Here is a 16651-nt window from a genome sequence, read left to right as displayed (position 1 = left end):
TGTATCTTCCTCTGATAACACGGGCAGCAATAAGACCACGCACTGCCTCTGTCCACAACACTGAGAATTTTCAAAAACAAGAGCCTTTGGTGGACGCAGTCCATTAGGCCCAGCCATCCAAACAGACCTGCTTTGTTGAGGTGTTATATCAACAGGGTGACCTCCCCTCCACTCCTCCCCAGCTTCCTTGGGCCCCCCAACGGCAGGAGATTGATGTCAACGAGGAATTTTGTCCCACGTTTCCTTCTGCCTCCTCCAGACCTACCCTGATCCTGAAAAACACTTGCGCCAGCACAGAGGGCCCCAGTGAGGCCTTAACAGGCCCGGCGAGCTGTTTTACCCCACCGCCAACTTCTCTCACCCCCTCGCTCACGCAGCACCAGAAACACCTCGAGTCACCAATATGACGCCGTAAACAAGGACTGCCCCAGAAAACAGCAATAGCAACTGCAAGTGTGTGTGTTTGTGTTGAGGAAATGAACCACCTTGTTCTGTCAACAGAGCGGTTGCTGTGAGAAGAAAGCCAACGTGGGGACGTCATTTGTGTATAGTGTCATCGCCAGAGGAGCAGCCAATAGAAGTCAGACCTACTAAATTTGGGCTTGTTTCATGGGTGGTGCTTGTCAAACATTCAAGAACCTGCAAAGCAGCTGTGGTCTCTGGAGGTCTGCAGAGTTGAAGTGGTGAAGTCCTGGGTCTGCTGCGGGACGTTTTGCAACATCCAATACGTGCTCCAATAAAACTCTGCATCAATACATAATTTCATTCATCTGTTGGCGTAATCTAACTCAAGCACAGACTTACCAGAGGCAGACACACTACATGGTTTCCTCCACAGGTTGTAACATCATACACCATATAATGGCCGTACAAGGAAACGTGCACTTTCATTTTTACATGAAGGATCCTTTTCAAATTAAATGTGGGACGTTTGACATAATTTATAAAAGAGAACTTTTAAATATGCCATTGATTTAAGTGATGCCAAAATAAAATCTGGAAAAATTGTTTTTGATTTATTTCTTACTTTTTAGTAGGGATTTTCAGCAGTGGTATATAATAAAGAATGCTAATATGCGCAAACATGAAAATGTTTATTTTACAGAATAAACTATGTAGGAAATATGTCCATCTACGTTTACATTTTACGGAGAAAAAATAGTTTTTCTTAATGCAACTTCTATATGTTCGGTTGTATTGTGTTTTCTTTTTGATTTATGATTATTTTTCAATAAAGTTCATGGTTAAACTGTAAAATATCAAGCCTCAAATACATTTCTCAATCATAAGGGTTTGATTACTGCATCTTAGGAATCATTGCTTAATATATCGGGAGATGTATTGCTATCAGAAATTGTGAAAAATTTTGCCAGGATATGCTTCTGGAAAACAAAGCGAATAAAGACAGTTATGTAAAGGAGAAACCCCATGAAACCCCATTTATACCACTGGACGGGGGGAAAACTGTGGCAAGACCTGCAGCTTTATATCCATGCATCACATATGGTATAAACAAAACCTAATGTATGACTTCTTGTTTTAATTTAGAGTGACCGGTCGAATAAACATTTGGACATGCTTAAACCGTTTAAACATTTCGAAGGGATTACCGAGGATGTAACCAGACAGAGTTCTCCAGAGAAAATTGTTATGGTCGATCAAAGGTTATGACTCTTGTTGGAAAAAGGTCATTTTCGAACGTGTTACGGATTAAAGTTGCCGTGAACATTATCACAACTTTTACCCCGGGAAACCGTATGAATGTCAAGAAAGGACTGTTCCCACTCCACAATGTGATATTGCTAGGATTATTATCTACCACTTTAAATGACTATTTATCACATTATAGATGACTAAGAAACTAAAAACAAACAACCACATTCACCTCCTGTAATATGTATAGGGTTTCTCTACTGTTACCCTCCTAACCCGGCGACGACCTTGTGAACTGTGCAAAGCCTCTATGATGCAAAAGTTTCAGTGGAGTAGCTCCACTGGCCCAAGACATCTCTGAGCAATGTGCACTGACCCTCAGTGAGACTTGTTTACTTACGAATACGCTAATGGAAATTCTAATAAATAATATAAGCGCATATAGCATACCGGGTATATATATGGTGTCCTGTCCTTTAAAGGATACACGATGCACATGCAGGATCATTTGGAAAAATAGACGAGGCATGTATGACTGACGTAACCGCTCTCCCCGTGTACATGCAGGAGTCCGGAAAGACGCTGTGAAGATGTTTTAAGGCTGAAAAAGACAGTTTAGTGCCATAAATGACGTTTACTATGTTCACCTACTTTCCTCGGATTTAAAAAAAAAAATGGTTTCCTTTGAATAGATAAATAGATTATTACTGCTTGTCTTCAATGTTTTGAGGGTAACTGTGTTTTATACATGACAAAGCTTAGCATTAAATATCTCATCTAATATAATCTGCCCCAACCTTCAGGAAATCATTCAAAGCAGCCATGCATCCAATCAAATCAAAGAGGTAAATTCTGTAATCCACCATGTGAGCAGACATAGTCCAGATAACCTGAATAAATGAGTGAAACTGTACGTGATAAGTGTGTTCAGCAGTGCAGCTGCATGGCCTGACACTTTCTAGGGTTCACTGCAAGGCCTTGCTGCGATGCTTCCAACCACCGCGCTGCGGAGGATGATGATAGGGTTTTAGAAAGAGGAAGTAGCATATCTTTAATTCTGCTTTTATCCTCAGCTGAAGAGACATGCTGCACTTATAACTGGACCAGCCTGGGCTGGCGGTAAGAGTGGTTTGCCACCTGTTTCTGACATGTACGTTGGTACTTTTAGTGTAACTTTCATTTAATATTAAGCAACTCGACTCTACAGTAGAGCATTTGGACAAGCTTTATCAATAAGTAATACCAAGACATAAATATTCCCAAACTTCCTGGAGACAAACCATACTGAAGTTGGGGGGGGGGGGGGGGGGGGGGGGGGGGGGGGTCTAATGTGTGGTAGGGTAAAATTAAATAAAAATAAAGCTCAGAGATCTTAATTTTTCACCTAATTTAAAATAAAAAGAAATGAACTCACAGGGAGAGGGTTAGATATACCATAATCACAGTTCACTGTGGAAGAGCTACTTTCAATGAATAAAAAAACATTTAACAAATTAATACTGGACATAGCTTATTTTATTCTTACTATGAATTATGTTCCAAGTTTCAAAGTGCCATAGCTAAGTAGAAAGCCCCTAAAATGAACCAAAAGAAATAGCATAGGATCTTGGGGAAGAACTGAAAATAAACAGCAGGAAGGAGACCCCTATGGATGTTGAGCCAATGTTTGGTTTTGGTTTGCCCTCTTGACTCTCCAGTTGTTGAGTGGGCTCACTATTTACACCTTTTTTCTATTTTATCTTAATCAGTGTGACATAAGATGTTGTCTAAAGCTAGACGGTCATTAATGACAAGTGTTATCACTTTGATCGTGAGTGTGATATACGGACAAAGAAACAAAAGAGCTGGAGTTGTTGATTTCTTTCATAGTTGGGTCTTAAATTTTGTTTCATCTTCGCAAAGATTTACTCATGAGTCACTGAACACTGAGCTTCTTCGGTGACACGGCCGTGAGTCAGATGATAATATATTCAAACACGGGCATGGTAACACTCATAATGACCGTGTAATTTCAAACACGCGGGACGTATTGCAAACAATATACAAACACTTAGAAAAACAGGCCAAGTAAGATCTTTTTTGTTTTGGTTCTCACAACAAGAGTGTGACACAGAGAGAGACCCTGCGAGTGTTTCACAGTCAGGGGAATTTAATTTTTTTATGTTTTAACCCCTGACATTTTAAATCATCGTCAAGACATTAGAAACCACCAGCTGGTCATGAATATACGACATTTCTGTGAATGTGGGTTTCCCCCTTTTTTGCAATGAAAAGAAAAATCTTATTAACTCTATTAACAATTAACAATTTAGAAACTGTCGCATTCTGCACATACGAGTTTCTTTAGTGCATGTATGACTGAAGCAGAAGGACGGCAAATTGACAGCACATACATTTCCATATGCACAATCGCCAATGGAAGCAGACAGGGTATGAAAAGGACTGCCTCAGTATTAGCATCGGCTTCGTCATTCACTCAAATGAACTCACTTTATGTAAGTCATTCGTTGTGAACATGGTAAAAAAAAAAAAAGGCCCTTAGGCGACATCTATTTCATCCCTCCGCCCCTGTGAGCCAAAGCCAGTCTCACGTGTCATCAGTGTTTGCAAACAGTTCAGAAAAGTCAATACTTCCAGAGACTGATGCAATGACGGGTCAAACATGACAGAGGACACATCACGCTAAAACCAGTAGGAAAGTGTGGGCAGTTCACAGACTGGATTAAATTGGCTTCGTTGCGAGAGCCCCCCCCCCCCCCCCAAAAAAGAGACCAGTGGTGTCGGGCTTATATCAACCAGTCGCCATTTAAAACATCGATATGATTAGTGGGTGTCCGTGACTATGGTGCCTTGTGCTCAAGTACAACATATCCATACTAATTAGCTAAACTAAGTTAAACTGAATTCATGTGGAGTCACAGGTTTCGACCACAAACGCATTCACTTTGGGTCACAATAGAATCTGGTACATAGGACTTGTCTCCAACATTTCCCGCTGCAGAATTCACACTTGACTGGTGAACAGCGACACCGGCGGTCCAGGGTGGGAGAAGTTATCCTTCAGAAACATTTACTGGACCTCTGCAGATGACGCACGTGTGTGTGTGAGTGGGTGTGAGTGGGTGTGCTTTAGGAAAGTGAGCTTCCAGGTTTTTTTAAATGTGAGTGAGTATTGCACAGGGAATGCTCGCCACAACCTCCTACTCCAGGAGGCTCCTTCTTTAAGGGACGCTGTGGTGGTTTAGCACAGCTAGTAAGAGGGGGATAGGAAAGAAAAAAGAAGAGAGAGTACAGAGAGAAACAGAGAGGGAGGTGGAGCAGAGCCACGAGCCTAACTGTTCTGTATTTTATTCCTGCCTCCACGGGCAGTGATTAATTCTGTCCTGATGGGAGGTGGTGACATGACCTACTACATGACATTTCTGCTACAGTATCTTATAACGGCTGCAGCCCGTCTGTTGGTGGAGTGGCACGCTGTTCGGCCCGGGCTGGGCCACACCTCGGATGTGCGTGATACTTTTCATTTCGGTGCCCGAGTTAACAGGTTGGAGCGGCCACACGAGCCCGCGTGATCGCCGTGCCTGAAACGTGACCCGAGCCTCGCCGTAGAGGCGCAATTAATACACGCAAAACCGACGTGTCATGTTTTTTGTGAATCTGTGGAAAATCCAAATTTGTGGGGGAAAAAAGGAACTGAACATGATTGTTAGAGAAGCTTGGGATAGAAAGAATAAAAAAAACAGCCCTGTAACCAGGCTCGGTTACCTGGTTTGGCGTCCTTGCGGCAGGCTTGTCCTGGTGGTTGGCGAGAATGAGGAAAGGCAGTGTACAGAGCTGCGGGTGCTGAAGGGCCGAGTGGAGCTCGTTGCGTGCCGCCTCAAGGTCTTCATCTGATGACGCGCTGTCCAATACAAAGACTACGCCCTGGGACCCCTGGTAGTACCGACTCCAGTACTTCTTGATGTTGTCGGCTCCTGTAGACAGACATTATACCAGTGAAGGTGTCGGCCTCTGGGAGGAGACTTTGGCAAAGCAAACATCACTACTGTCATATTTTCAAAAAGGCGAACAACAGAAATGCCAATAGCATCATCTTTGCATCATGGAAAATGATTGATCTCGTAATTGTCAAGTGTGTACACAGAATTGCTCCATTACAAACCATTTTCTTTTTTCGTTTTAAATTAACAATGAGTATTGTTAGACATAAATCTAAGTTAAGAATATATTATTATAAATTGGAAACTGCAGAAATACAAATTTGATTCTGGACCATTAGAAGCAAAGCCTGCCAGGTCAATACATTAAAAAGCACAATAATCACCAATCAAAGATAATTTTGTTTAGGGAGAAACATTTTTTTTCTTCACTCCTATCGCACATTGTTAAAATTAACATACTGAAATCTAAGCATCACGGCCATTTGGATCTACACTTCAGAAAACAAGAACATCAAGTTTTTTTCAGAGATTAAAAATGCTGCTGTAATGTTGAGGAAAAAATAAACATGTTACATACAATTTTAAAGTCGGGCACCCACAGAAGTGTTAAACCATAACCAATAAGTTCTGCAGAATGAAGGTCAAACTTCTTCTTTTCATGCCAAATTCCTCCGCGGCCCCTTGGGTCACGAGGGATCTCGAAAAAGTCATACACTCACACATCCTCACTGGATTATTTATCCGGACTCTGAGCTCATTGTGAACAACATATGGTTCTTTCTTTGCGTGTGTGAGCATTTGGATCAATTACGTTCGCTCACAATGGTTTACATCACTGCGACTTCATGCGTTAGTGTAAAGCAATTCTGGGGAAGAGACCTGCTTGCTCACAAAGTGAGTCAGTCGTGTCCTTTTAACCACCACCTACCTCCGCTCGCACCGCCAGCCCAACCTTTCACTTTATGACAGTGTGGGCGATGATTTAGAACTCACTAAGAAGAATCTGTTTTATGTTCTGGAGGTGCAACACAAACATTAATGTCTTATCTGCAAACTGGACACCTTCGATACTCTAGAAAAACTCTTAACTACAGCTCTTCTTCTTACCCAGCAGAAAGCGTCAATGAGAACTTTATTACACTGCATTTCAGTCCATGTGAAAAAAACTAAATTAAAATATCTGAGCCTCTTTGAGTGAGGAATGACTGTGTGATGACAGCTGCTGTTGTCGCCCTGTCTCCATTGATGGGGACGTACTCATTCAGCTACCGCCAACCACGAATTGCTCCGTCACATCCTCGATCGTGCTCCTTTAGAATCGGGACGTCTGGTGATAATCGATCGTCACTGACTGAGCACATGTCGACTGATTTCTCTCAATGAAGAAACTACAAACTTTCAAGGCAACAGGAGGCGAGTGTCGAAACTCCCAATGACAACAAGATGCAAAATCAATCTGGAAAGATTTTTGCAATTTCCGCCAATCATTTTTGGAAGTGCTAATTGCAGTTCTTGCATCTGTATTTTGTTTTAAAAAAGGTTCTTCCCCGTCACCTGTTCACCACAGTAAAGCGGTTTCTAATTCCTCATTTATAGTTGCCGCACACAAAACCTCTCATCTTGTGCTCTCGCTCCATGATTATATTTCATGAACGCAGCTGCATGCTGTGCTGTCCACAACATGTTTTCCATTAGATTGTTCTAAATGTTTGTTCTACCCGCTCAACAAACTTGTTGACACCGTGCGCGCGCACACACAACTACAAAGCGGATTTCTCTTTTTTTGATGTACTACATACGCAGAGTCGTGCGTTTGCTTTGAGAGGATGAACATTCTCCAACTAGCCTCCTCCATCTGGTGAGGTCACTTCCTTTGCAATCTTGTGAACTGTTGTTTTGTTATTGTTGCTCATAGTAAGGCAAGTGCCAAGAAGTGACGAACTGTGAGGCTGGCAAACGTTTAAACATCACAAAGTGCTGTCGGTGACATTTACCTCCCCTCCCTCACGCTCTCCCTCCATCCCTCCCTCCCTTCATTCCTTCTTTCCTCCCCCACTCTTTCTTGTCACACCTCTCACTGGAGTGGAAAGCTATCAGACAAAGTGGCACTTGAGAGATTGACTAGGAAGTTTCTCCCATCTTTGCCTGGAAATGGTGGACTGTCCGTCGTGTCTCATTGGCTCTCGTTGGCAACTCCTGCCATCTATTGGTCTAAAAGGAGGATTTTCAAACGTGACGTCATGATTCCTGGGGGGCGGCCTGCAGCCCGACTACATATCATTAATCAAATAAGTGCACGATGAGTAAGACCTCATGTCTTTGCCTGTTTTTCGGTCTTCCTTTCTACTTTGCTGCCCTTTGAACCTTGTGTATAAATCCTCTATAACTAGCGTCTACTTAAAAAAACAAACATGTTTTATTCTTTCTTTGGGTTCCACTCAAACCATATACAGCCCTCTAGTTAAGAAAATGCATTAACCCATGCCATGATTTCAAAATTTTATTCTGTGAAAAAACAGATTCTTGTCAGTCTTTGATGTCAAAATTAAACTGTTAATGATCTAATTGATAAAAACACTTTCTCTCATTATATATTTTTGGGCCCAATATGTTGACAAACTATGTCAAAGTGAAAAATGAATTGTGTGGTCATCAAGACAAAGAAAAGAAAAAAAGCCACTAGTCCAAAGGGTTAAGATGCCACCTTTCACTTGTCACCAGTGTTTTCACTGTTTTCTGGACCAAACAATTCCGATTGGATAATTAATCAAAAAGTGTATGAATTGATTAGTAAAAAGAATCATTATCAGCTTCCCCCAGTACTTCTATGTTTGAGCTAAAATGTTGAAATACCACAATACAGCAGTACATACTGCACCTTATTATTTTTCATAATAAGAAAAATTCAGCATCGTGTTTGAACTCACAAAGTCTAAAAATGATTTTGTTCAAGGATTGATGGTTTAGGGTTCAGGGACATTATTTGAGGGTAGGACTGTCTGAAGCACGGAGAAGCAATGATGCCAAGAAGTGCAGGTAACATCTACTGGTTACACAAACACAAGTGGCAACAACGTTCCAGTGATCAGGTTACAAAGTGTGACTAAGACTTAATAAACTAAACTTGGAGGCAAATGTGGGTAAAACATAAGCAAACAATTACACAGCAAAAGAAAATTAGAAGCAGATGAGTCTGGTGCTTGAATTCAGATTCACTTTCAGATGTGTGTGATGACGGCGGTGTTTATGAATTCATGTGCAAATTCAAACGGCTTGTGATCATCTACCTTTCAAAAAATGAGTCGATGTGGTTGAAACCTATCACCCTACATTTACATCGGGTTGATATCCTGCTACTGTTGAGGCTCGATGTGTTTGTTGTTTGTTATTAATGCAAGTATGGTTTCATATTCACAGTTGCCTTACATATTCCCTGCCTCCTATTGTTTTGCCAGCATTTACCTTTAAATATAAAACATAAACATGTTGCTAATCAGGTCTTTTTTCACTCTTGAAAGTTGAAACACTGAAACCAAACCTCTTTGAAGTCCCCCTAACAAAAAGCAGACAGTTTTTTTTCTTGTTTTTTTTTTCCCTCCACCCTGAACAAAACAGCTACAACACGGTGACGGGAGGGAGCGCTGGGACTAGCGAGGGAGGCCTCTAGTAATAAAGTTTGCTTACTTCATTGAGGAATGAGCTGGGGCTGGGCCTGGAGCTGGAGCGAGGTGAAAAACACTTGAGCTGTTGATACACCCATCAACTCGTAGTCTCAGCAGTGTCTGATTTTAAGCAAACAGTTCCTGTGTGAGGCCTGGCCTCCGACACACACATCGGCCCCTCTCATGTCATGTGTGCACACAACTGACTAAAAGAGGGTTAACAGAAATGCGGCACCTCTGGATACAGGCAAAGGAAGCATAAATCAGATAAATTAGAAAATAATGTGGCTGAATGCTATACTGTATTTGTGCCTTGCCAACAGACCCCTCCTTTCCATTGGGCTATCAATGTTCATCATGTGCCACTGTGACGTGCACAGCCGTTTACGGTAATAGACAACCAATGTTTCTGGTTTAATGTAATAATTCATCACCGCACTCTTGCTATTTATATTTCTCGAGCCTTTTGGACATATGCGCCACTGTAGAGCGCTATGTGAGCTCCTTGTTATAGCCCACTTGTGAGCACATTGCAACGGCGACATCAAAACTGAATATTGGTTGCAGTTGGTTTGATACTTTCAAAATATTAATGGGCGGCTGTCCCTTATGGTGTCTGTGATGCACCATTTAAAAAAAACAACATCAAATAGGGTCATATCCTTGAATGAGGCCTCAAATAGAGATCAGTTACACCGCCGTCCTCAGAACTCAGAAGGTTCCGTGAATGCAACCATCTGCTTCAGACACAAATGACAATTTACAAATTCACTTTTTTGGTCAAGTCTTTTCCTGTGCAAAAAGAAAAGCTGCCCTGCTGGGCAAAGCAGCGCACACTGTGGTCCTGTTTGATAGAAACAAGAACCACATTGCGTCTGTGATGACTGAAACTTGGTGGTTTCTTTCTGAGATGTGCTCAAATGCTTCCTTTGCCTGTTTGTGGCCAAAGACGACTGGTAGAAGTCCTGTGATGTTCTTGCATCTTGCCACGTCTTCCCTCATGTTCTCTGCACGTGTAAACGATGCACTTATAATGGATAATGAACTCCTTCTGTACATGGACCAAGAACAGAGGTGACGAGTTCAAATTTATACAAATGTGACACATCTGTCATAGCATATGACACTGAAGCAAACAATATTTTACTGAACTGTCTAATTTCCACTAAGCTGGAATGTAGGACAGTATTGAAAACCCCGGTGTCAAATACTTTAGGAACACTGCATGTGCATATATTTACCACACTACTTCCGAATCAAAAGTTTCAACTCTAAACTACAGCGTCAACAGCATCGTGTGGCGGTTTGTTATCAGGACCACTTCTTCATCTGCTGTCATTGCATGGCATGGAGGCGTACTGTGAAATGGCCCGTCTAGACTTGACGTCATGTCACTGTCCAGACTAACACACACACACACACACACACACACACACACACACACACACACACACACACACACACACACACACACACACACACACACACACACACACACACACACACACACACACACACACACACACACACACACACACACACACACACACACACACACACATTTAATAGATTCCTCCCTGCTTCCCCCGGAGGTGCCCTTCCCACTTAATCCCCTATACCTGGCACCAGCTGGACAGCAAATGCTTGCTTGACTAAAGATCATCAGACGGAAAAAGTCTCAATGTCAATCAAATGAAATACTTTAATTATACCTCATTTGAATGAGTACAAAGACCTTTAGTTCGACAGCGTTGCAGTTTTGCTGCAGTGTTGCTGCCCACCGATTAAAACAAAAAGAATCAACCTCTTCGTGCTGGATCTAGTTGAATGAACCAGCACAATTTTCTCTGGGTATTGGTTTAATTCCTGAGGAAGTAATACGAGGAACCCTGCAGCGAACACTGCCTCACTGTGTATTTTTGATAAGTAGCAATGATAGAGCATTAGACGGTTTCCTCTCGTCCCTAAATATTCTTTATTATTAAACACAGAAACACTAATCTGATATTGATATCGGATATCAGTCCAATATTAATTCAAATAATTGGCTCGGGTATCAACAGGACAATCTATGGGGCCAATCTGAATCAATTAAAATTCTATTTTATCAACTTTAATTCAATTTAATTCTATTTTATTCTACGCTGACTTTTGCATGCAAATATTAAATCATGCACCATTTGAAGGAGAGCTAACATGAGCTGCTTTCAGACACGAGGCACAAGTCCAGACTTGTTTCCAGAAGTTGTCCATAAGGGGCTGTATGTGAGAATGCAAATGTTGCTCTGGACATTTTCCGAAACTTTTCCCGCCAGCCTCCTAGTACATTTTCCGGAAAATGTCGGACTGAGCCCATGTAAGAATACAGCTGGGTGCGATGATGACTGTAAACAAAAACTCCACAGCGGAACTGTCGTCATGTCCTGCCTCCTGCTGCTCTACGCAGACGCCAAAGACTGTTCCAGAAAGGTTCCCGTTGGTGTGAACGTGTCTGACGCGTACAATCTCACGCTGTGTTAGTCGTATGAAAAAGGCAAACTCTGAAAAATGTCCGGACTCATTTTTGGGGACATTTTCCACGAGTTCGTGTCTGAAAACAGCTATAGCACGGAGGGAGCTAAAACCAAAGTGATAACAGTTTGGGGTATTTCATTACTGCGCTGTGGTGAGTGCTACGGTGAGACCACACAGTTTGTCTGTTAGCGTGCACGTGTTTAAACAGACAGCTGTTCCTCTGTGGAAACCAACTTATTGTTTGAGTATAACTTTCAGTCAGACTTTGGATTTAATTATTTCAAGACCAAGAAGTCTAATTTCTTCAATGTTTTTTCTTAATCTTCAACCTCAATGAATTTCTTGCTTTTTATACATGGGTTATTTATAAGCACGCACTAAAAAACAATGAATGTCAAGACAGACGAGTCCTGTCTGATAGCGACTGTGAGGCAGTTTGCCTTTATCAAAGCCAGACATTGTGGTCAAATCAATATGCGGAGAGAGCTTGACGGGGGGAGTTGAGACTGAAAGAGAAGCAAAAGAAGTACGAGGATACAACAACTAACAGGGAAATCCAGAAGCGACGGTTAACACGAGAAGGGATGGGAAGCAGAGACAGGGACGGAAACCAGAGCTGAAGATGAGCAAGGGAACAAATGGAAACAAGATGGCAGGGACCTCAATGACAAATGCATGAGTGAGACAAACGTATAGCCCGGTCTGAATCATTGCTGGCGTTCACATCAGGCGCTGCCTGCACAGGATGGTCTGTGCCTCTGGTTTAAAGGACAGCTTGCACTTACAACAATCTGGCCCAGTGCACTCAGGGCAGGGGGGAGTTAAAAATGCATTACCCCGCTTAGCAACAATACAAGTTACAGTCGAGAGTCAGCCACACTTTACATGGGTTCGTAGCCTGCAACATTTAAACGACACAGACAGAGAGGTTACCCAGCCAAACAAATAACAAATTAGAACTGCGTATAAGAAGTATGAAGGCCTGGGCTTTTGTGAAGAAGGAATTCATGTGTTTTAACTTTTGCTTTACCAACAGAAGCAAACGCCCCAGCTTATACCTTATCTGCATTTGGTGACTTAAATTTTCCTTCGGACCCCCGGCACTTGAGATTACCTGCACATGTAAGACTTGCTTTACATGACATACTATAAAGAAAGAATACCTCGTTGACATTCAGTGGGCTTTGCGGTGGGAGAGGAAGGAACTACATGGTAAGTGCTCCACTTCTTGACGCTCCTCAACAAGCTTCTTCCCTTGCCTTAGTCGAGGCTGACTGAAGGAAACAAGCCACAAAGGTATTGTGTAAAACAAGCCTCTTTTTTTGGGGGGGGTGGGGGGGGGCGCAAGACGTATACGTCTTTGACACAAAAAGAGGCGGCGTGTCAACAACCCACCTCAGACAGAAACCTTGATACAACAGTGCACTTATAAAAACAAGTCACCAGAGGCGTCAAAAACATCACGTGCTTGTTTTCACCCTCTCTGACCGATCCACAACGGATGGCACCGTAAATCGCTCAAATTCTTGTGCTCTGTGTATTTACAAGAAACGGAGCAGGGTAGTCGGGTCGAGGCTGGGTGGGGGGCAACAAGCACAAGAGAACAGATTTCATCATCCTTTGCTGCGGTGGTGGCAGCCTACACTAACGTCTCTAAATCAAACGTGTCATCCGTGGGACCAGTGTTTTTCCAACCACAATAATGTCCCGACGGACTTGGCTTTGACCCAATCCAGAAAAACCTCCTTTGAAAACCCCTTGATACGCTCTGTCCAAATTTGGTAGCACCCTCGTTGGTGGTCCCCTGGTGCCTCTTTGTGTGCGGGTGCATGTGTGTGTGTTTTTCATCTTTTCGGGAGGCTAGGCTGGTTGAGCCTTCAAAAGAAGCACTGCACCTGTCATGTGCGCATAATGTTTGTAGTAAACAACAAATGATTTTAACTCATGCCACCAAGTTGCTGGTGGGAGAGAGAAAAAAAAGATCTGTGATCTCTGAAGTGGAAGCCCCCCTTAAGAACTGGTGGTCTCCCATTGCACTGGGTCTGTTTACGTATCTCCACTTCAAGATCCCTCGTCTGTGCGTATTAAACAGCTTCCTCGAGTGCTGTACAGTTTCCAGGAATAACAGGGAGCAGGTTGTACAGCTACTTCAAAAGCCAATAACAAATCTGACGTCTGTACACAGGTGTCCGCCTGTGGGGCACAAGGTGTGATGCTACTGGACGTAAAAAACAAACATGTTTTGGCGTCTATCGCGTACACAACTATTTGTATAAACAGTGAATGTTGAGAGGTGGGGTGAAAAATATTAAGTTGTAATTGAATGTAAATAATGTAAGCCAAACAGCAACTCTGTTGACAGAGGATCAAAACAACCCCAACCACATTGCTGGGAAAGAAGAGACAGTGTGACGATTTGGTAGTAATGAACTGGTGATAATTCACAAATGTTGTTTTTTTTCTACTTCCCTATAGTTAATTGTTTAACAATAATTGATCATAATTAAAAGATAATATTCTTCTTTTTTTTTTTCATTTCAGTCAAAGTTCAACAAATAACATCTGGGCAAACCCTCAAGAAAATCGTTGCTGGGCCACTTTATCTCCCGGAAGATCGATTTACTCACAGATTCACGCTGGGGATTTCATGTGGCAAAAAGGAAATTGCCAAATTAAAAGAAAAAACTCTATTAAGGCCGGACAAGTAATTCTTACCTCCAAGTTCTTTTACATTCAAGATGGCATTTGGAAATGGCACTGCTTTGATGCTGAAACCTGAGAGGAGAAAAATAAAAACTCATCATTGTAAGGACATGAAGAAAGTGTGTGTGTGCAACACATGTTAGGAGAGAGAGAGAGAGAGCGAGAGAGAGTCAACCTTCAGGAATGTTGGCTGAATTGCTTTTTAATAATGAGAAAAAGGGCTAGAAAAAAAATCCACTTCATCACTTAGTCTCCGATGTACCTTCTTCAAACTTCCAGCTGGTGAACACAAAGAGAACTGTCAACATCTTTGTGTTGTAAAAACTAAAATGCAAACATAAAAACCCAAACACTTTGGGGGGTTCGGGTTAGCAAAACAGGCAAAAACAAGAAAAGCTAAACAGAAATGCGATTTGTTCTGTGTTGGGGGTAGAGAAGGACTGGACTGATGTCGAAAGTGCTACCATGAATTATGTGGTTTGTTTCTGTGGTTACATACCAATGAAAATAGTACAGAAACCCACTTAAATACCAGATTTAATGTTGCTCGAATTTTTCCAAAATGAGAATTTCTTTCCTGGTGAGCGGTTTCCCATGAGATGAGAGATGGGGGGCTGATGGGGATGGTTTTCTCAACGTCTGAATGAAAATGTGGCTTTTAAGCACATTACAACAGTGCAAAATCATGAAGTAAGAAGTGGGTGGAGCCACAAGAGACTTCCCCCCCATGTTCTTCATGATCTTCCCTCTGTTTCGATGTTGGCAGATGCAGACTGTGCTGACAGCTAAATCTTATTTCGCTAAAATAATTCTCTTGGAAACGTAAATAATCGGCATGTTTTATCAATTAAGGCCCAACGCAGCGGCAGGCGCCGACAGGTGTTCACTTCCTTCAACTAACCGAACTGTTTTGGTGTGGTGAATCTCTTAACCTAAAGTGGGATTTTCTGCAACAGCTCAAGAGCTGACTGCTGACAAATCCATTGGAGGGAAGAGGAATGTCAATGTCCTTGAGGGATTGCTTTTATATGGATAGCACAGCGTTGACCACCAGGTGGATGATGTACTGACCCTAAAGCCTGCTCTTCTGGACGTGGTTAACATCAGCCTCCCACTTGACTAGGAGAAAGAAGCTGAGCGTTGGCCAGTGAGATACAGCAGAGTGTTTCTGGTGTGAGCGCTGGGACTTACTGAAGGCTTGCTTCCCCCTGTTGGCGGCCAGTATTACCTGGACAAAATTATCTTCCAGTGATTCTAATCCAGAGAACAACTTGTTCTTGAAGCATGACAGCGTTTCAGAAGCTTGGAAAGCTCGTAAGAACAAACGTGAGGGAAGAGAGGTGTTTGTCTGCGGAGGGTACGTGTTTCTACTCATTGTTACTCTGAGGAGAGTAATCCACTGATCCACGTGTGTCGTGCACGTACCTGTTGTGGGAACGATGCCGTCGCCGCCCTCGCTGCAGAGGCGTGAGAGCAGGCTGGTCTTTCCAGCACCTGTCAGGCCGATGCACACCACATCATACTCGGGTCTTGGCGGTGGGGGTCCTTTACAGCACAGTGCCCGGAAACACTAAAAACAAAAACAAAAACAAACCAAAAATGTATCGGGAAAACAAATAGAAGTCACCTAGGGGAAGATGAAGCAGATATTCAGATTCCACATTTGGAATGACAACAAGTTGTGCAACTCTTGAATTTAATACTCTTGGAATAAACGCCTGAGTCTCGGTCTCTGCAACTCTGCAGGAAGAGTCTCGTGGGCATTACAGCTATCTTCATATGATGACGCATTAAACCCAAATTAAACGACGTGTCAGAAACTGCTCTGAAAAAGTCCATATTGTCAGTAAATGAAATAGGGAACAAAATATTTTATATTTAAATACCAGAAAGTAAAAAAAAAAAAGATTTAATGACAAAGAATAAAACCACAAGACGTCTGACTCGCATGATTTAATGTAATCATGTCATATAGAGTTAAAGTCTACATGAAGGAAGATGTGAAAGGAAACAGTAGCGTTACATGCACCCTAACACTGGTGCAACATGTTTTTGTTTGCAGTGTCTCTCTGAGTGTGTGTGTGTGTGTGTGTGTGTGTGTGTGTGTGTGTGTGTGTGTGTGTGTGGACCCTGTCTGATTGGGCCCGTATGGCGGTCAGAGGTAGACCTGTCACTCCA

General features: G+C 42.4%; 1 protein-coding gene across 3 annotated transcripts in view; it reads right to left on the bottom strand.

Annotated features, from left to right (window-relative positions):
- LOC118314643 (ADP-ribosylation factor-like protein 15) overlaps positions 1-16651 on the bottom strand; it is a 90236-nt gene that overhangs the window by 37495 nt on the left and 36090 nt on the right. For all 3 annotated transcript variants that reach the window (XM_035641225.2, XM_035641223.2, XM_035641224.2), the window contains exons 2-4: positions 15899-16043; positions 14486-14545; positions 5419-5627 (exon numbers count right to left, since the gene is read on the bottom strand). In XM_035641225.2, the coding sequence (XP_035497118.1) occupies positions 5419-5627; positions 14486-14545; positions 15899-16043 (414 nt within the window). The remainder of the gene's footprint in view (positions 1-5418; positions 5628-14485; positions 14546-15898; positions 16044-16651) is intronic.

The sequence above is a fragment of the Scophthalmus maximus genome, chromosome 19 (genome assembly GCF_022379125.1).
Source record: "Scophthalmus maximus strain ysfricsl-2021 chromosome 19, ASM2237912v1, whole genome shotgun sequence".
Classification (NCBI taxonomy): domain Eukaryota; kingdom Metazoa; phylum Chordata; class Actinopteri; order Pleuronectiformes; family Scophthalmidae; genus Scophthalmus; species Scophthalmus maximus.
This window is presented reverse-complemented; position numbering and strand designations above follow the sequence as displayed.